Source organism: Salvelinus namaycush, chromosome 34 (genome assembly GCF_016432855.1).
Source record: "Salvelinus namaycush isolate Seneca chromosome 34, SaNama_1.0, whole genome shotgun sequence".
Classification (NCBI taxonomy): Eukaryota; Metazoa; Chordata; class Actinopteri; order Salmoniformes; family Salmonidae; genus Salvelinus; species Salvelinus namaycush.
In genome coordinates this window covers 12,694,679-12,715,627 of record NC_052340.1, presented here as the reverse complement: position 1 = coordinate 12,715,627, position 20,949 = coordinate 12,694,679, and the positions used below count along the sequence as shown (strand labels likewise).

The 20,949-nt window shown below is 47.5% G+C and overlaps 1 protein-coding gene across 1 annotated transcript in view; it reads left to right on the top strand.

Annotated features, from left to right (window-relative positions):
* Positions 1 to 20,949, top strand: part of LOC120028690 (MAP/microtubule affinity-regulating kinase 4-like) — a 62,326-nt gene that overhangs the window by 23,260 nt on the left and 18,117 nt on the right. The window contains exons 2-5 of the mRNA XM_038973918.1: positions 1,912 to 2,109; positions 2,699 to 2,752; positions 18,148 to 18,196; positions 18,765 to 18,830. Of these exons, the coding sequence (XP_038829846.1) occupies positions 1,912 to 2,109; positions 2,699 to 2,752; positions 18,148 to 18,196; positions 18,765 to 18,830 (367 nt within the window). The remainder of the gene's footprint in view (positions 1 to 1,911; positions 2,110 to 2,698; positions 2,753 to 18,147; positions 18,197 to 18,764; positions 18,831 to 20,949) is intronic.

The window sequence follows — 20,949 nt, the reverse complement described above, 5'->3', positions numbered from 1 at the left end:
ATAGTGCAGCCTTACAATGAATGGCCTTGGTGGCCCGCCCTTGGCCGGCTTCGTTGCCTGTGCTCTGTGTGCGCGGTCGATCAGGATGGCCGTTTTGAAGTGTTCACTCCCCAGCAATGCCGGTATCAGCTCCGAGACAAATTCAGTGCGTTCCCCTTTCTCAGTGTCCTCCTGGATCCCACATATTCGGATGTTCTGGTGTCTTGAATGCGACTCGAGCATTGATTTCCGATTGTTATGAAAACTTGAAATCGGTCCCGATTAATCGGCCATTCCGATTAATCGGTTGACCTCTATTATACACTATGCCTTCCCTATGCTAGCCTACCACATGGCTGTGGTGTGAAGCTGGGAACTAGTTGTGCTTAGGGCTACTGATGAGATCGTGGGCCTCACCCCACCTGCATCTCTTTTCAATCTCACCGTCTATCTCTCTGGGTGCATTCGAATAGTCATTTGAGGCTGGAAGTTTTTGACAGGTAACAAGGAAAACCGCTTTCAAATGTATTGAACAAGGGAAGGACGCTCTATCAGTCCTTACCTACCTTCTTTAGCCAAGCATGTAGAGGCAGCGTTGTTGATTAATGTCGTCATAACTCCGCCAAAATATAATGACGTGGTTTGACAGTTTAAACTAATTTCGGGACGTTCTCTGAAGCATTGGCTTAACACGATTTAAATACCACAAAATCATCATTATCTTCATTGTAGTGAGTTCCTCAATAAATATGGATAAATAAATCCTTAAAATGTTACTTCATTCATGCTTTATATTTCATTCAAACTCAATCCTCTTTCCTCAGCGACTTTTCCTCCCCTCTTTACCTTGAACACTGTGATCTTTTCAAATAAGGTCACGGTAAAGTCACTAGGAAAGGAAAAAGGCCATATCTTAGAAACCACCATCTCTCCTGCCCTATTCCATAACGGGCCCCACATTTCCCTTCCCTCACCACACCTCGCCTAAATTATTCAGTTGATTAAAAATAGTTTTACCTCGTCCCTCCACTTCTCCCTTCTCTCCTCCCTCTCTTTGTCTTAATGCTCCTGCATTGGCACTGTATCATAAGGTCATTATTGATACTACGTTGGGAAGTGTAATTTCTCTGAAATGACACTGTTGCTTCAGGAACACCATGCTGTGACTCTATTCCAAACTATTCTCTAAACGTCGTTAGGGATTTGAAATGATTCAACCAAATGCTGTCATAGATTGTGTTATCCAAACTGTCCGTTTATGCTTTGTTGACTTGGAACATGCTGCGATGGGTAACCCATCGAGCCAGGGCACCGTGTAGGAGGAATGTTGAGCCGCCTTGTCGCGTTGGCGTGCGAACGCAGCTCGCCGTACGCTACAGTGTGGTGTCGGGCATTCCAGAGCAGATCGATTAGGAGATGCTGAGTTGCACCATGCCACCCGTCTCTATTTTATGACCTCAGAGGAGCATGCATGTGAAGAATGCCAGCAATGTGGGGTGGAATGAGATTAGCTGCCTTCCTTGGCTTCCATAGGCCTCATGAGCCACTGCTAACCCATACGTGTTAATGTGTTAGCCTGTTAGCTAGCTTGGCACTGCTCAGTATTTACTGTCAGCCCAATAGCTTTCTCTAATAGCATTAACAGGTTTTTCACAACAGACCTTGATGAATTACTCATGGCCACTCAACACTCGACATTAACAATTCCATTCCACTAAGCCCTCTATAAATGTTGGCTTTGGTAGTTTCAGACGTGTAGACATTTGGGGGTTCTAGTTCACCAGAATTTCTTAGCTGATGTCTGCTTAAATCGCTTGTATGATTTCTAGAATCATTTATTGGCAGAGAATGTGATTTCACACCATTGATGTCAAGATGCGATGCAGCTAGATGATTTTGCATTTTGTTTATGACCCCTTTCTCTTTTCCCAGCATACCTCTCTCTCGACGAGTCGCTCGGAGAAGAGCACTGGTTGGTCAAGCAGATCACTCGGAGCACGATGCCGGAACTCTATCGCCTCGTGTTCGGACGAGCAGCCGCACATCGGCAACTACCGTCTGCTCAAGACCATCGGCAAGGGCAACTTCGCCAAGGTCAAGCTGGCCAGGCACATCTTGACGGGCAAAGAGGTGAGACTGGACTGGGCTGGTGGTGTGGATGGGCTAGACTGAGGGGTGAGGCTGGGGTAGAGAAGTGGGTACTTGACTGAAGAATGGGGTTAGGCTGGTAGGAATAGTGCACACGGCCAATGAGGTTTGTAATAGGCCATTTGACAGGTTGGTTGTGGTGAGAGCATGGAACATGTGGGAGGGATGGATGGTAGTTGTAGTTTTAGAGAAACTTTTGGAAAGAACAAGACTGGGTTTGTTCTTCTAGTCTGTCATGACTTTTAAGGCCAGTGTAGTTGTAAACATAATGTAACGTTAGCCCATAAAGCCCACATTTTTAGGTGCATAATTCCACAGGGTTGTTAAAAGTTCAACCTAATAACATGGAATGGGATCATGTGGAGAGCAGTGTGTAGTGAACCATATACATTTACAGTCTTAGTCTCACTCACACTTTGACCGAGACAAACCACGCTGTTAAGCCACTTATGGGGAATTATAGCTTGTTGGTTTGTTTTAGAGTTTGAGCTTTGGGATCTATTAAAATGCCCTTTCATATATCACTGTTTTGATATCACTGATCGTAATGATTTGTCTCTCGACGTTTCAGGTTGCAATAAAGATCATTGACAAAAATCAACTCAACCCGACCAGCCTACAGAAGGTGAGTGCTGTTGTGTGCATGTCATGAGAAACGGTTTGGAGAATAAAAGTCTTGTCTGGCAACGAGGCCGAAAAAGCATGCGACGTCACACAGTTTTACAAGACACAAACAGCATCAAGAGGCATCAAGAGAACCATAATCTTCATGTCATTTGAGATAGGGATGGTTAGGAGCAGAATTTATCAGCTTGAATGCAACCTTCCTAATGTCATGGTTTTTGTTTCAATATTAACTATATTATGCTGACCTGCAGTCTGTCTGCGCTCTCTCCCTACACAGCTGATAACTTGCTCAACACCTAGGCTAGTATCTAGGCTAAACAACTAGGTTAAAATCAATATACTGTGACAGGAAGTGAACTCCTGTGTACTTGTTTTGGTGGATATTTGGCCAGTGAGATGGTGTGAGGATTCAATGGCCTAACCTTTGACCTCGTTCTGAGTTCTACTGGTCTAGGAGGCGTATAGTGTCTGGGATGTTATGATGGTTTTGCTGCGGTCCCTGAGGTCCAGAATCCTGGGGGGGTCCCTACCCCATCTGAAGTTGAAATTTTAGAATGGTTAAGGTTATGGTTATGGTAAGACAGGGTTTCCCAAACTCAGTCCTCGGAACCCCAAGGGGTGCACATTTTGGTTTTTGACCTCGCACTATACAGCTGATTAAAATAATCAACTAATCATCAAGCTTTGATCATTTGAATCAGCTGTGTAGTGTTAGGGCAAAAACTAAAACGTGCACCCCATGGGGACCCAAGGACCGAGTTTGGGAAACACTGGGGTAGGGGTCAGGGTTAGGGTCATGGTTTAGGGTAGGGACGTCCCAAGGATCCCGAATAACATTAACAATTTTGCTGCAAACATACCAGTGATTTCAACGCCATTTAAAGGGGAAATTGTTGAGTTTCTCCCATTCTTTTCTGTAGATCCTCTCAAGCTCAGTAAAGTTGTATGGGGAGCGTCGCTGCACAGCTATTTTCAGGTCTCTCCAGAGATGTTCAATCATGTTCAAGTCTGGGCTCTGGTGGGGCCACTCAAGGACATTCAGAGACTTGTCCCAAAGCCACTCCTCTATTGTCTTGGCTGTGTGCTTAGGGTCGTTGTCCTGTTGGAAGGTGAACCTTCGCTCCAGTCTGAGGTCCTGAGCATTGGAGCAGATTTTCATCAAGGATCTCTCTGTACTTTGCTCCATTCATCTTTCCCTCAATCCTGACTAGTCTCCCAGTCCCTGCAGCTGAAAACCATCCCCACAGTATGATGCTGCCACCACCATGCTTCACTGTAGGGATGGTGCCAGGTTTCCTCCAGACGTGACGATTGGCATTCAGGCCAAAGAGTTCAATCTTGGTTTCATCAGACCAGATAATCTTGTTTCTCATGGTCTGAGAGTTCTTTAGGTGTCTTTTGGCAAACTCCAAGTGGGCTGTCATGTCACTTTTACTGAGAAGTGGCTTCTGTCTGACCACTCTACCATAAATGCCTGACTGGTGGAGTGCTGTAGAGATGTTTGTCCTTCTGGAGGGTTCTCCCATCTCCACAGAGGAACTCTGGAGCTCTGTCAGAGTGACCATCGGGTTGTTGGTCACCTTCCTGACCAAGGCCCTTCTCCCCCGATTGCTCAGTTTGGCCGAACGTCCACCTCTAGGAAGAGTCTTGGTGGTTCCAAACTTCTTCCATTTAACGATTTAAGAATGATGGAGGCCACTGTGTTCTTGGGGACCTTTAATGCTGCAGAAATATTTTGGTACCCTTCCCCAGATCTGTGCCTCGACTCAATCCTGTCTTGGAGCTCTATGGACAATTCCTTCGACATCATGGCTTGGTTTTTGCTCTGACATGCACTGTCAACTGTGGAACCTTATATAGACAGGTGTGTGCCTTTCCAAATCATGTCCAGTCAATTGAATTTACCACAGGTGGGCTTCAATCAAGTTGTAGAAACATCTAAAGGATTATCAATGGAAACAGAATGCACCTGAGCTCAATTTTGAGCCTCATAGCAAAGTGTCTGAATATTTCTGTTTTTTATTTTTAATACATTTGCAAACATAAAAAAAAAACTGTTTTCACTTTGTCATTATGGGGTATTGTGTATATATTAATTAGGGGGGGAAATTATTAAATCAATTTCCGAATAAGGCTGTAACGTAACAAACTGTGGAAAAAGTCAAGGGGTCTGAATACTTTCTGAATGCAAAGTATATGGTAACTTTCTTAGATATACAGGATAAAGTTGATCATTTCATATAGACGACAGCAATGACATGTGCGAGGCGCACTGCATGGCCGAAGAGGAGAAGAGAAGATCACTCCATAAAAACTTCCAAAAGGTCAAAACTATTTGATTTTGAATTGTGGGTGAAATCCAAAGGTGTGCTATATTTTCATTGGCTATGTCATAGCTAATTTAGAAACAAGAAATATTGATACATTACTAGCTCAAACACTTAATCTGCAAAAATGACAACTTCATTAGTGGGTGATGGTGATTTCAGAATCAAAGTAGGGGGACAAAAAACTGTCTACATTGCCCCCCATAATCTGGTTGTGGGGTGGTAGAATCCTGGTCTCATTGATGGCTCTGCTCAGGTGCTTACATAGTACATACACCATAGATATCCATCATTTACACACCACACACAAACGTTCTCTCATCGCACTGAATCGTTTCAAACTAAAACATGTCGTTCCTGTATCATATCGGAGTCCATCTAGATACGTATCGAATCGTCTTGAATGGGAAATATGCACATCCATATAATCCATAGTTCTGTTTTCTCTAAACAGCCATTACAAACTTCAGCTAACTTCAGCCACCACTAGCTACAAATCAATGGGAGTGATGGGGGCAATGATTTTGGAACATTGACAACTACACAATGATAATGTTGCTGTCCAAATGAGAGAGAACTGTAGGACTGTGCTGCTGTATCATGTGTTGCCCCTCAGTGGAACTAAGTGGATTTCTATTTAAGCACGGAGCGATGCACATAACTGTCCAGTGTGGTCAGAGTTCATGGACAGACAGAGCCTATGTATAGATACATTGCATAGCATAGCTGTATTAAGGTTAGTATGCTGGCCCGACTTCATATGACTGTAGTAGGCTTTCTTCAGACAAAACCAATGGAGGACAGAGACATGTATTGAATTGTGTATGAGTGTCCCTCATCATTTTGAGGCAATTGAACAGCAGGCTTGAGCTTGGTTTGACCACACATACACAGGCTTATTCCCATTGTGCGTCTGTCACGCCCTGACCTTAGAGAGCCTTTTTATGTCTCTATTTGGTTTGGTCAGGGTGTGATTTGGGTGAGCATTCTATGTTCTTTATTTCTATGATTTGTGTTTCTATGTTTTGGCCAGGTATGGTTCTCAATCAGGGACAGCTGTCTATCGTTGTCTCTGATTGGGAATCATACTTAGGCAGCATGTTTTGCCACCTTAGGTTGTGGCATGTTGTTTTTTGTTAGCTCTGTGTAGCCTTCAAGACGTGACGGTCGTTGTTCTTTTGTTGTTTTGTTTGGTGTTCGGTTTTAATAAAGAAGTATGATCACGTACCACGCTGCACCTTGGTCTCATCCTTCCGACGGGCGTTACAGAACATCCCACCACAAACGGACCAAGCAGCGTGGTAAGGAGGACTGGACATGGGAGGACATCCTGGACGGCAAAGGATCCTGGACGTGGGAGGAGATCCTGGCCGGAAGGGATCGTCTCCCATGGGAACAGGTGGAAGCAGCTAGGAAGGAGGAGGCAGCTAGAAAGGGGCAGATGACGTTACGAGGGGTTACGAGGGGACACGGCTAGCACGAAAGCCCAAGAAGCCACTCCAAAAATGCCACTCCAAAAAAGCCACTCCACATTTTTTGGGGGGGGGGGGACACGAGGAGATTGGCTGAGTCAGGTTGGAGACCTGAGCCAACTCCTCGTGCTTACCGTGGGGAGAGTGTGACTAGTCAGGCCCCATGTTATGCGGCTCGGCGCAGTGTGTCTCCAGTGCGCACTCATAGCCCGGTGCGCTATATTCCAGCTCCCCGCATCGGCCGGGCTAGAGTGGGCATCCAGCCAGGACGAATGGTGCCGGCTCAGCGCATCTGGCCTCCAGTGCGTCTCTTCGGTCCAGGATATCCTGCGCCGGCTCTGCGCACTGTGTCTCCGGTGCGTGTCCACAGCCCAGTACGTCCTGTGCCAGCACCCCGCAGTTGCCGGGCTAGGGTGAGCATCCAGCCAGGAAGGGTGGTGCCAGCTCTACGCTCCAGACCTCCAGTGCGCCTCCTCGGCCCAGTATATCCTGCGCCGGCTCTACGCACAGTGTCTCCGGTGCGCTCTCACAGCCCAGTGCGTCCTGTGCCAACGCCCCGCAGTTGCCAGGCTAGGGTGAGCATCCAGCCAGGAGGGGTTGTGCCAGCTCTGCTCTCCAGACCTCCAGTGCGTCTCTACGGTCCAGTGATGATCCATGGCACGAAGCCTCCAGTGATGATCCATGGCACGAAGCCTCCAGTGATGATCCATGGCACGAAGCCTCCAGTGATGATCCATGGCATGAAGCCTCCAACGACGGCCTCCAGTCCGGAGCCTCCAGCGACGGTCCCCAGTCCGGAGCCTCCAGCAATGGTCTCCAGTCCGGAGCTTCCTGCGACGTTCTCCAGTCCGGAGCCTCCAGCGACGGTCCCCAGTCCGGGGCCCGGAACAAGGGTCCCCAGTCCGGAGTCTCCAGCGACGGTCTCCAGTCCGGAGCCTCCAGCGACAGTCCCCAGTCCGGGGCCCGCAACGAGGGTCCCCAGTCCGGGGCCGGCAGCGAGGGTCCCCAGTCCGGGGCCCGCAACGAGGGTCCCCAGTCCGGGGTCGGCAATGAGGGTCCCCCGCACCAGAGGCGCCACCAAAGTGGGGTGAGCCAGAGGTGGAGCGGGGTCTACGTCCCGCACCAGAGCCGCCACCGCGGATAGATGCCCACCCAGACCCTCCCCTATAGGTTCAGGTTTTGCGGCCGGAGTCCGCACCATTGGGGGGGGTACTGTCACGCCCTGACCTTAGAGAGACTTTTTATGTCTCTATTTGGTTTGGTCAGGGTGTGATTTGGGTGGGCATTCTATGTTCTTTGTTTCTATGATTTATGTTTCTATGTTTTGGCCGGGTATGGTTCTCAATCAGGGACAGCTGTCTATCGTTGTCTCTGATTGGGAATCATACTTAGGCAGCATGTTTTGCCACCTTAGGTTGTGGCATGTTGTTTTTTGTTAGCTCTGTGTAACCTTCAAGACGTGCCGTTCGTTGTTCTTTTGTTGTTTTGTTTGGTGTTCGGTTTTAATAAAGAAGCATGAACACGTACCACGCTGCACCTTGGTCTCATCCTTCTGATGAGCGTTACAGTGTCCCTTTACACTATATAGGGAATAGGGTACCATTTGAGACGCAACCCCAGTCACCCATTATAATCAACCCCAGTCACCCATCATAATCAACCCCAGTCACCCGTCATAATCAACCCCAGTCACCCGTCATAATCAACCCGTCATAATCAACCCCAGTCACCCGTCATAATCAGTCCACTTGCTACTGAGAGGGTCCATACATGCTGATGATGGCTCCTCTAGAGACCGCTGTAGGCTTTGTATGAGCATGGCAACGCATTCATGCCTCCAATGTGAGAATTGATGCAGATGACATCACACTCATGCTTCCCTGTTGCTAGGCGAACATGTTTTGATCAACCATCTTGTCACAGGCATCTGACGAGGTGATCTGTGTCCGGTGCACATATTTGTATCAAAGCGTCATCTGCTGACCAAACTTTAGCCTCGTTGTCAGCACAACAGGAGCAGGCTCTTACTTAGGACAATTACATCAATATAAAACACGCTGCTATCGATTGTGGCTCTGTTTAAGGTATTATTTGCCTCCCGCGGATAAAGATATGGCTGGCACCAGCCACAGCAAATTATACTGTTCACAATTAGTTAGCTACTATTGCTTTGCAGACATCCTGTAAAGTAAACATATTCGTAGACCTTTTGTTATTGCTTGCAAGAAACTCCCATCGTAAGTTTTCAGTGATGAAGTGGCCACCATAGAGTTAAAGGGGCAATCTCGATTGGTACATCCATTTTGGACTTTAAATAATGATATAGCCATTGATTCTTGGAGAATATAACTTATAAATGCCCGCTGTTCCAGGCTGCATCCCAAATGGCATCCTATTCCCTATATAGTGCACAACTTTTGTCCAGAGCCCTATGAGCCTACATCGAGAGTAGAGTGCCATTAACGATGCACCCCTAGTGTTGAGTGGTTTCCTAGTGGGGACTGGGGATGGATGCCGGGAGGGATGGGAACGGGGGTGGTTTGTGATCTCTGCATGCAGAGGTGCGCTGGTGGATGGATACTGCTGCAGTAGCGCAACGGCAGACAGTTGTCCTGTCAGCACTATTCTCCTCCCATTCAGGACACACTAGACCAGAGCACCAGGTGACTCTCTCTCTCTCTCTCTCTCTCTCTCTCTCTCTCTCTCTCTCTCTCTCTCTCTCTCTCTCTCTCTCTCTCCCCACACTGTGTCCCTCCCTATCCTGCTCTCTTTTGTATTGCAACATTCCCCTCTCCCACCCTGTCTTTTTCTCACCCTCCTTCTCTCACCCCACTCTCTGACCTCCTCTCCCTCTCTATATGTCACCTAACCCACTTTATTTCCAGTTTCTGTCTATCTTTCCCTCCCTCCCTTCTCTCATCACCTCTCTTCAGGCACTGCAGAGTAACCACAGATGTACTCTCTGGTGTTTTTCTGGAGGCTGGAGGCTCTCCCTCTAATCCCATTAGGGATTAGAGGGAGACCATGGGGGATCCCCAGCAGCTGATACACACTGAGCAGGACAGACACTTGCACCCATCCTAAAACAACTGCCTGATGTATCTGAAACACCCCCAACCACTAACTAACCCCATGCATATCTATCTCATACCCCTAAATACTACCTCCCACCACCTATGTTTGTCTCCTTCCTACCCCACCCCTCACTCTACCTCCCACTCATTCCCAGTCCCAACCTCCGATCTATTCCACACTAGGCCCTTTAACTTTAAACCCCGTCTCTGTCATCCTTCACGTCACTTCTGTCCCTCACACCTCACCCACCCTACAGCCTCTCTGTACCCCCTATTCCCCTCATCTTCCACCTCTCTCTCTGGTCTGGATGTTGTCACGATTTTCTCAAGCTTCGTCACTGTCAAGAGTGTGCATAAGTCTGTCTGTGAGAGCCTGTGTGAGAGTCTGTGTGTGGGTGTGGGGGGTAATCCTTCACCATGTAGTGCCCCTTCAAAAGAGTCTGATGCTACTTTGAGGGGGGGGGGGGATCCCTCTATCAGGCCCCTTCAGCCAGGAGCAGCATTCCAGACAGACAAACAATGGGGACAGCCGAACCCAGAGGAGGTGGGGTCCTCCAGGGGGCCAGGGCACTGGAGCTGGAATCCTGAGAAAGCAAGCGACCATGAGATGAGGCAGAACCAAAGAGCACAGACCGTGTGTGTGTGTGGGTGCACACGTTTGTGTGTGTGTGTGTGTGTTCTAGAGAAAGGCATAAGGACGCTGCCTGACAGTATGTTTGTTTATCAGTGGGTAGTGTGTATCATTAAGATATTAAAGGAATTAATACAGAGGGAGCAGGATATTTTCCCACACTGTTGAAGGATGATGGGAAGAGTGGTTTTCATTCTGTTCATGCAGGGGTCAGAATATGTGCAGTAATCCAGTTTCTGAGTTGCTGCCTAAGAGTGCGTTCCAAATGGCACCCTATTCCCTATATAAACTCAGCAAAAAAAGAAACGTCCTCTCACTGTCAACTGCGTTTATTTTCAGCAAACTTAACATGTGCAAATATTTGTATGAATATAACAAGATTCAACAACTGAGACATAAACTGAACAAGTTCCACAGACATGTAACTAACAGAAATTGAATAATGTGTCCCTGAACAAAGGGGGGGGGGGGGTCAAAATCAAAAGTAACAGTCAGTATCTGGTGTGGCCACCAGCTGCATTAAGTACTGCAGTGCATCTCCTCCTCATGGACTGCACCAGATTTGTCATTTCTTGCTGTGATGTTACCCCACTCTTCCACCAAGGCACCTGCAAGTTCCTGGACATTTCTGGGGGGAATGGCCCAAGCCCTCACCCTCCGATCCGACAGGTCCCAGACATGCTCAATGGGATTGAGATCCAGGCTCTTCGCTGGCCATGGCAGAACACTGACAGTACTGTCTTGCAGGAAATCACGCACAGAATGAGCAGTATGGCTGGAGGCATTGTCATGCTGGAGGGTCATTTCAGGATGAGCCTGCAGGAAGGGTACCACATGAGGGAGGAGGATGTCTTCCCTGTAACGCACAGCGTTGAGATTGCCTGCAATGACAACAAGCTCAGTCCGATGATGGACACACCGCCCCAGACCATGACAGACCCTCCACCTCCAAATCGATTCTACTCCAGAGTACAGGCCTCGGTGTAACGCTCATTCCTTCGACGATAAATGCGAATCCGATCATCACCCCTGGTGAGACAAAACCGCGACTCGTCAGTGAAGAGCACTTTTTGCCAGTCCTGTCTGGTCCAGCGACGGTGGGTTTGTGCCCACAGGTGACGTTGTTGCCGGTGATGTCTGGTGAGGACCTGCCTTACAACAGGCCTACAAGCCCTCAGTCCAGCCTCTCTCAGCCTATTGCGGACAGTCTGAGCACTGATGGAGGGATTGTGCGTTCTTAGTGTAACTCTTTGTGTAACTATTCCGCAGGTGTGATGTTTGGATGTACCGACCCTGTGCAGGTGTTGTGGTCTGCCATGTTGGCTGCCACTGCGAGTACGATCAGCTGTCCGTCCTGTCTCCCTGTAGCGCTGTCTTAGGCGTCTCACAGTACGGGCATTGCAATTTATTGCCCTGGCCACATCTGCAGTCCTCATGCCTCTTTGCAGCATGCCTAAGGCTTGTTCACGCAGATGAGCAGGGACCCTGGGCATCTTTCTTTTGCTGTTTTTCAGAGTCAGTAGAAAGGCCTCTTTAGTGTCCTACGTTTTCATAACTGTGACCTTAACGGTCTTAACGACCGTTCCACAGCTGCATGTTCATTAATTGTTTATGCTTCATTGAACAAGCATGGGAAACAGTGTTTAAACCCTTTACAATGAAGATCTGTGAAGTTATTTGGATTTTTATGAAATATCTTTGAAAGACAGGGTCCTGAAAAAGGGACGTTTCTTTTTTTGCTGAGTTTTGTACACTACTTTAGACCAGAGCCCTATTCCCTATATAGTACACTACTTTAGACCAGAGCTCTATTCCCTATATAGTACACTACTTTAGACCAGAGCTCTATTCCCTATATAGTACACTACTTTAGACCAGAGCTCCATTCCGTATAAAGTACACTACTTTAGACCAGAGCCTTATGGGAATAGGGTGCCATTTTGTGAGGCAGACATGGACTGTTTTGTCTTCTCTCTTTGGGATCTAATGACTGTTGTTGCTACCCTTTACAGGAAACAATTTAAGCCAGTTGCTGTAGTTCTGGATAGGCATGTGACTTGGATGTGCTTTATTGCTTCTTGCCAAACAGTAAAGGTTGTACTACCTCATGCTCTGTGTGGATTTGACTCTGTCAGCTTCTCAGTGTTAACAGTTACATGATAGGACATTCAATCCTAAACTATGGTCAAACAAACATGAGGTGAATTCCTGAAATAAACTATTGTTTATTATTACTGTCCATGAATCATTCAAACACTTGAAGGTATATTGTAGCTGAGGCTGGAATTATGCTATACCAATTTGGCCACAAACAGTCACCAGTGTGTGTTTGAACTTTGAGCCCAATCTACCCTCATGCATTTGGGTGCTACACAGGGCAAACTCAATCCGGGTGGAAGCACCTGTAGTCCTGGCCCCTGGGGACGCCTCACCTGAGCCCTGGCCCCTGAGGCTGCCCCTGCTGGGGCCATCTGTCTGCCCCCCGTGGTAGAACTCAGCACTAGTTTTAGATCGGCTTGTAACGAGGAAGCTCCGGGTCTGCTCCTCATCACCATGGTCTCTGTTGAGGGGCCATGTTGACAACAGCCGGGGCCTTGAAACGCCATGATCCACCATGTCCAACATGAAAGGGCTCCCTTCTGCATAATCACACCCCCTTTCCCAGAGGAGCAACCTGGGTCCCACAGGGACCTGAAGGGGGGATGGGGTTGGGGTGTATGGGGAGAGAGGGTTAGGGCAGGGAGGGAGGGGTATTCTGTTGGTTAGGTTGGGGGGTGGGGGGATTAGGGGCAGTGTAGGCGGTGGCACTTGCATCAGATGTTATCGTTATGCAGGGAGGGAGGGAGCAGTCATTCATGGGCGATGGCTTGCTTGGCCCTTGGCGTGGATAGACGTCTCTTTCAGAGACAGAGCAGGTTATTCAGTGGCTCTGCTGAGTCGTTTGAGAGGGGAGCCTGTGTGTTCCGTTTACCTCTATCGCTCTCTCTCTCTCGTTGTCTCTCTCTCTGGTCACGTGACAGTGTGGTCAGGGGGATGAGGGGTGTGTGACTGTGCGTGCGTAATGTGGTTGTGTAAAATGTCTGTGTGTGGGTAAAGCGAGTGTATATGTGTGTGTCCTATGCAGGCATATTTTTCCCGTGTGTGAGTGCAACTATGCGTGGGATTGTTCAGGCCAGAGCTCGGACACAAGGCCTGGATTAACTGGTCAGAGTGAGGCACACAGACAAAAACACTGCCTTGTGTTCAACAACCGCCTGTGTCCACCGCTGACTGACCCAACGGTAACCTCGACTCACAATGACACACAGAGAGTACGGGAGAGAGAGGCAACTTAGTAAGCTGCTTTGTGCAAATCCCCATGCAAAACAGAGGAGAAAAACCAGAGGGAGCTCAGAGGTTGATTAATTCTGCCCTTTTGTGCTCTCTCTGTGCTTTCTGCTTCAGAGCGAGATTGGCTTCCGGTGTGATGTACAGGGTGAGAGGGATGTGCAGGGATGAGACGGGGAGAGAGGGTGGAGGAGGGAGGGAGGACTGCATTAGACAGATGCACACTGTTGATGGGCTGTCCGTTCCCTTGGCCAGTCATGTGCTGAGGGTGGCAGGCAATACAGGGCATGGTTGGGCAGGGGTGGGGCGGAAGCTCCCCTGGGAAGACACTTGCCTGGGGATGAGACTAGGACTATAGAGTCTGACATGGGTTGGCATGGCAACAGTGACGTTGGGCCATTGCCAAGGGAATGGACCAGGAAGTCATTTATGGGCGTGTGAGAGAGGGAGAAAGTGGTAGATAGAAGGGAGGGGGATATGACGGAAGAGAAAAAGATTAAGGGGGTGGCGGGAGAGGAGAGGAGAGACGGGCTTATCTGATTATTTTTCTTTAGAGCTCAGGTGAACAGCTGATGCGCTCTGCTCTCCTCAATTCAATTACAGACAGTCTCAAGGGATGTGTGTTTGATTTGGATTGTATGTTCACGCATGGAGCTGCATCATGTCACTGATGTGTGTTTGTGGACACTGAATGTATACTTGTGTACTCTATGTGGCACTCACAGTAGCCCTGGTCCACATTAGCCGCATTACTATGTAACACGTCTGCTTCACACAGGCTGATTCTCTCGGTGAGTCTGTACGGGACGGGACACATGTACACCATCAGATTTATGGTTGCGTCCAGCTGCCCTGTACTTTGGCATTGGAAAAATGTATAACAAGGGAAACAGTGAGTCCGATTTTCTGCCTTTAAATAGTTTTTCAAGAACTAGGTTTCTCTGTACAGTGTTTAATCTCACTAGCCTATATCCGACAGTCATGTATCACTAGCCTATATCCGACAGTCATGTATCACTAGCCTATATCCTACAGTCATGTACCACTAGCCTATATCCTACAGTCATGTACCACTAGCCTATATCCTACAGTCATGTACCACTAGCCTATATCTTACAGTCATGTATCACTAGCCTATATCCTACAGTCATGTATCACTAGCCTATATCCTACAGTCATGTATCACTAGCCTATATCCTACAGTCATGTACCACTAGCCTATATCCGACAGTCATGTATCACTAGCCTATATCCTACAGTCATGTACCACTAGCCTATATCCTACAGTCATGTATCACTAGCCTATATCCTACAGTCATGTACCACTAGCCTATATCCTACAGTCATGTACCACTAGCCTATATCCTACAGTCATGTACCACTAGCCTATATCTTACAGTCATGTACCACTAGCCTATATCCTACAGTCATGTATCACTAGCCTATATCCTACAGTCATGTACCACTAGCCTATATCCTACAGTCATGTACCACTAGCCTATATCCTACAGTCATGTATCACTAGCCTATATCCTACAGTCATGTACCACTAGCCTATATCCGACAGTCATGTATCACTAGCCTATATCCTACAGTCATGTACCACTAGCCTATATCCTACAGTCATGTACCACTAGCCTATATCCGACAGTCATGTATCACTAGCCTATATCCTACAGTCATGTATCACTAGCCTATATCCTACAGTCATGTACCACTAGCCTATATCCTACAGTCATGTACCACTAGCCTATATCCGACAGTCATGTATCACTAGCCTATATCCTACAGTCATGTACCACTAGCCTATATCCTACAGTCATGTATCACTAGCCTATATCTTACAGTCATGTACCACTAGCCTATATCTTACAGTCATGTACCACTAGCCTATATCCTACAGTCATGTATCACTAGCCTATATCCTACAGTCATGTACCACTAGCCTATATCCTACAGTCATGTATCACTAGCCTATAGTCCATAGTATATTTGTTGGGTCTTGATAAATATTTGCATTCAGTGCAGGTGTTATGGATACAAATGCACAAGACATTACAACAACACATAAACTAGCCCTCTTCTTGAAGGTGTACTTGGTGAACAAAAATAGGACTGTGGACACCGCCTGCTTCAACATCATGTGGCCCAGTGACAAACCGATCAATATCTTGTGCTGCATCACATACTCTGTGTTTTTCTGTAAGCATGTCTCCATACTGGTCTAGGTAGGTCATTTTAAAGTGCAACAGCACGAAAGGGAGAGTGTGGCTATTGTTCCAACGATAGGCGCTACATGGAGTCTGTCCATGCTGCAGGTTGGGTAATCCATCGCCTCAGGCAACACTAATTATTACGACATCCTCCTTGTATTATTACATCACTACCAGGAAGTAGACAGTCATGCTTGGTAGAACTTTCCCCTTGTAAGTAACACCACAAACAAGCAAAAGCAAAAAATAATCATCATCTATGTTCATATTTTTGACTTACCCCCCTGGCCATATCCCTAGATATTTTTCCTTGTATTATTTATAGATATTTTTTTGGTCTGAACTGAGAAACACTGGCTGTTTTGAAAGCGCTTCACCTCAGTAGGTATGCTTATGTGCTCCAACGGGCCAAAAACTATGCCTCTGTCTGGCTACATGGGAATGTGTGTGTGTGTGTGTGTGTGTGTGTGTGTGTGTGTGTGTGTGTGTGTGTGTGTGTGTGTGTGTGTGCGCGCGTGCGTGCGTGCGTGCATTGACCCCACCTTACAAGGGCACTGCACACCAACCAGCCCGTTCTGTTTATTTGAGAAATTAGTAATTTGCTTGCACAGTCCCTGAGGCATACACATTTGAATCATTCTCAGTTTCCTTCTCTCTGTTTCCCTCTGTCCTCAAGGCAATCCAAAATATATATATCATCCTAACAACTTTACTCTTGCCACTTCCGTGTACAGATATCTTGTTTGAAAGCTGCCGCAGAAGGCCAGAATCACGGGGTAGAGCATAGGGGGGCTAAGAGAGAGGCATGGGGTGGGGGTGGCTGAGAGAGAGGCATGGGGTGGGGGTGGCCGAGAGAGAGGCATGGGGTGGGGGGGCTGAGAGAGAGCATGGGGTGGAGGGGCTGAGAGAGAGCATGGGGTGGGGGGGCTGAGAGAGAGCATGGGGTGGGGATGGCTGAGAGAGAGGCATGGGGTCGGGGTGGCTGAGAGAGAGGCATGGGGTGGGGGGGCTGAGAGAGAGGCATGGGATGGGGGTGGCTGAGAGAGAGGCATGGGGTGGGGGGGCTGAGAGAGAGCATGGGGTGGGGGTGGCTGAGAGAGAGGCATGGGGTGGGGGGGCTGAGAGAGAGCATGGGGTGGGGGTGGCTGAGAGAGGCATGGGGTGGGGGGGCTGAGAGAGAGGCATGGGGTGGGGGGGCTGAGAGAGATGCATGGGGTGGGGGTGGCTGAGAGAGAGGCATGGGGTGGGGGTGACTGAGAGAGGGGTGGGGGGGGGCTCCAGAGAGAGAGTGAAAGAGAGAGGGACAGAGGGGGTGAGACACAGCTCCCTGGGTGACGCTCTGTGTTTTGGAAGAATGGGCTCGAACTTCTAAGAAAGCTGGCCACCTTCTCACACAACGATCAGCACATTCCATCCATTGTGTGTGTTTCTTTCTCTATCCTTCCTGTCTTTCTCCCTTACTCTCCTTCCTTCTCTTGCTTTTGCTCACTCATTCATTGTGAAATCTAACTTTGTGTTTGCCTCTATTTCTGTCTTTATTGAAGTATTCCCCTTTCCACAAACCCAGCCCTTGTAACACCGTCTCTCACTGATTCCCTTTTACCTGGTCAGAGCAAGCCGATGCCTCGTCACCCAGTCTCACCATATACAGTTCAAAGAGAGGACTCTATGGGCTGGTGCACACATACACTATAATTATCCCCAAGATGCTTATATGTATGCCATCAGCGCTGCCCGTTTCCCCACTTACAGCAGATGTCACAACCAGGAAAGGAGGCTTATGAATGTGTTCGAGGGAGGGCCGTGTGTGTGTGTAAATACGATCGTGTGTCACCTCATAACCACAAGGCATTGAATCACACACAGCAGCGGCAGACAGTGCCCGTGCCGCACCACCGTTGCAGCGACTATGTGGTGTGGCGCCCCCACTATTCCTAGAAAGAGAAGAGGCTAAAAGCAGCAGCACCTCCATGATGGATGAGGGAGCCCTGTGGGGAGAGAGGCTCTGCCCAGGGGGAGAGGCGCTCTGTCTAGTCAGGCTGTCCCTGGAGTGGTCCACTCTCTAATTAGCAGGAAGCCAGCTAGTATTGGAGGGGGAGGTGTCCATTTTCCGACAAGCAGCTGAGCTTATTTATGAATGAATAAATGAGTGACAGGGGTGGAGGCGGGCTAACCTCCTCCTATCCGCCTGTCTGATGTTCAGTTCTTATATTATGAATCAGGAATTTTGATCATCCCCCACTTTCATGCCTATCTTCACATACGCTATATATATCAGTGTGGCTGTGAAGACTTGAATAATGAAATAACATTCTTTTAACTCGCTTCTTCTCTCTCTCTTTCCTCCAGCTCTTCAGAGAGGTACGCATCATGAAAGGCCTCAACCACCCAAATATCGGTAAGTGCCTCGGCTATACTAATCTTCCCAGCTTCCAGGGTGTAGTGCCGCAGGGCATACCCGACCCCAGAACATCATCAGCCTAACACCCATCCTCACGCAATGTTCCCCTTCACTGTCAATACAGCTGCTGAGCAGGAATCAGGACTTGTGATATGGATAATAGTCCCCCACTGAGCTCAAAATGATCCTCCTTTCCAGGAGGGTACAGTCTCACTGAGGGATGCCCAGACCCCCTCGCGCTGCCCCTGTAATGGCCAGAGACTGTGTCCCAAATAGCACCATATTCCCTATGGGCCCTGGTCAAACATAGTGCACTATAAAGGCAATAGGGTGCAGTCGCTCATGTAAAGCCAGGACAAATAGACTTCCTCCATTTTTTTATAATGCACACGGTCACATTTAACACTGCATGCAGCTGAAACATAAACTGCTGTACCATACTGTTGTGCATTTACGGCACATCTTCCTGTTCTAAGGAACACACAGTAAATCACTTTGTGCAACTGTGTGTGTTGTTTGTCTGTGCCACTATACTGAGGTGTCTATGTATGTTTGTGTGTTACAGTGCAGCTGTTTGAGGTGATCGAGACGGAGAATACACTCTATCTGATAATGGAGTACGCCAGTGGGGGTGAGCAGAGTAACTCCCCTCAATCCCTACACGCTCCTCCATTTCTCTCTCATCTCTTTTCTCTCCCCCCTTCCCTCACGCTTTCCCAGTACCGCTGACCCATCGATTGTCCTCTGACCGCCCTCCTCCCTCCCTTTGCACTCTCCTTTTCTCTCCCCTTCCTTCATGTTCACTTTCTGTCTATTCTTCTCTTTGCTTGTGTCCCCTCCCTCTTCTAATCCCCACTCCGCTTGTTTGTCAATTTTTCCTCCCATTCTGTTTCTTGCCAAATAAGGAACTAATAGCCAAGCATGTGCCCCCTCCTGATCTCAACCTCGCTGCTTTTCTCCCAGTGGATGTGTCCTCTAGCATGAAGCATGTACTGTACAAAAACACAACACACACTCATACATTCATTCATTCAGTCACTCTCTCTCTCTCTCTTTCAACTCTCTCACACCACCACCATATATTCCCAGACACATGCATGGGTCACAGACATGTAGACATGCCCATGCAAAGTCAAACATTAGGCCAGGGATCACTGAGATGAATGAGGCCCTATAGGCTCAATGATGAAGATACTGATCCCAGATCAGGCTCAATTTAATAATCCATCTCACTGATGATGCTACTGCTGCGTATGCTCTCCTTTGGCTTAGGGGGCGCCATACTACTATGGCTGACCCTGTAAAACAACACATTTCACTGTACCTATCCGGTGTATGCGACAATAAAGCATATTTAAAAATATATATATATTCTCTCTTCATATTCTTACATTACAATTTCTTTTCACTCACTTAATGTGTACATCATATAAATACAATATAATTATATTATAGAACTTTAATGAATACACTATATATATATTAGTGGTGCGCGGGTCAGCTGTTTGTTCAACCACCCGCAATAGCTAATAACCCATCTGGTAAAGTAAAAATCTGAGGCCCACACCCGACCCTAATACGCTAATATAGAAAATCTGCTGTGCAGTCAGAGATGGTGGAGCTATTTTGGGGGGGAGCAGGCCTTTTTAGATAGGCCTATGTCTCTGCTTATAATTTCCAACATTTTGGCCGGCTATTTGTTAGTCGACTTTTAACAACTTCTATAATTAGATAAATGCAGCTTCTCTTCTGTCGTTACTTGTTGCCCTGGAAGACTAAATAAACCCTGCTCACCAGAATGACGTCATAAATCAATAGAGTGGATGCTTCAATCTAGTTGATATCGGTAAAGTGTTCTCTTTCATCGCTGCTTCTCCCGCGCACTCGCCGGAGAGAAAATGCAATAAATACATTTGTGGAAAAGGGAAAGATTTAACCGGTTTTAAGAAAATGTAAGAACATTTCGACCCGACATGTTTCTGATAAGATTTCAGTTCGGCTTGGATGCATATTTTTTGTGGTTGAAATAGGCTACTATCAGCTTTTATGATGCTGATAAATATAGTCCCTTTACAGACCCTAACCCCGCATTCATTCTCTCAAGATGCTGAAAGAAAGAAATAATATTACAGAGTCAAAATGTACATTTGGTGTATCATTTTACTGCAAGAAATGCTTCATTTTGCAAGCGTTAGTGTTATATTGGGCTATGTGAGAGGTTGTAGACCTACAGTCAGGGTCCAGGTTTCAGACTACTATTCCGTTTAACCCATCTGAACAGTAGTTCCCTTGACGGGCCATTTGGAAGTCCCCGTCTTGTGACTGTTGAATTTGTATAGCGCCTCACAATCATCACACATAACATAACACTGCTATCATCTTACCACTTCACCAAATCTTCCCTCAACATTAGACTACTGCTCTGGCCCTCCCTTCGATTTATTTTCAACTTTCCATTTCGCAGCTTTTCTCTTATTGAATTAAACCCTGACATTGTCATTTTTGCCTCAGTGGACCGAAGTTAACTTTTTCTGCTCATGTTCCCAAGAGCATTTGGCGATTGCCGTGTATCCGGTGAGCGTACAGTTAGGCGCTAAAGCTTAGTCTGCATGCTTTCGCCAGATAAAAATAAGGAAAGAAAAACCTTAATGTAGCCTCTAGATATGATTTGCACAAGAACGATACATTTATAGATTCATCCACTCAATATTTCATGACCATTTACCCACCCGCCCCGCGGATATAACCGT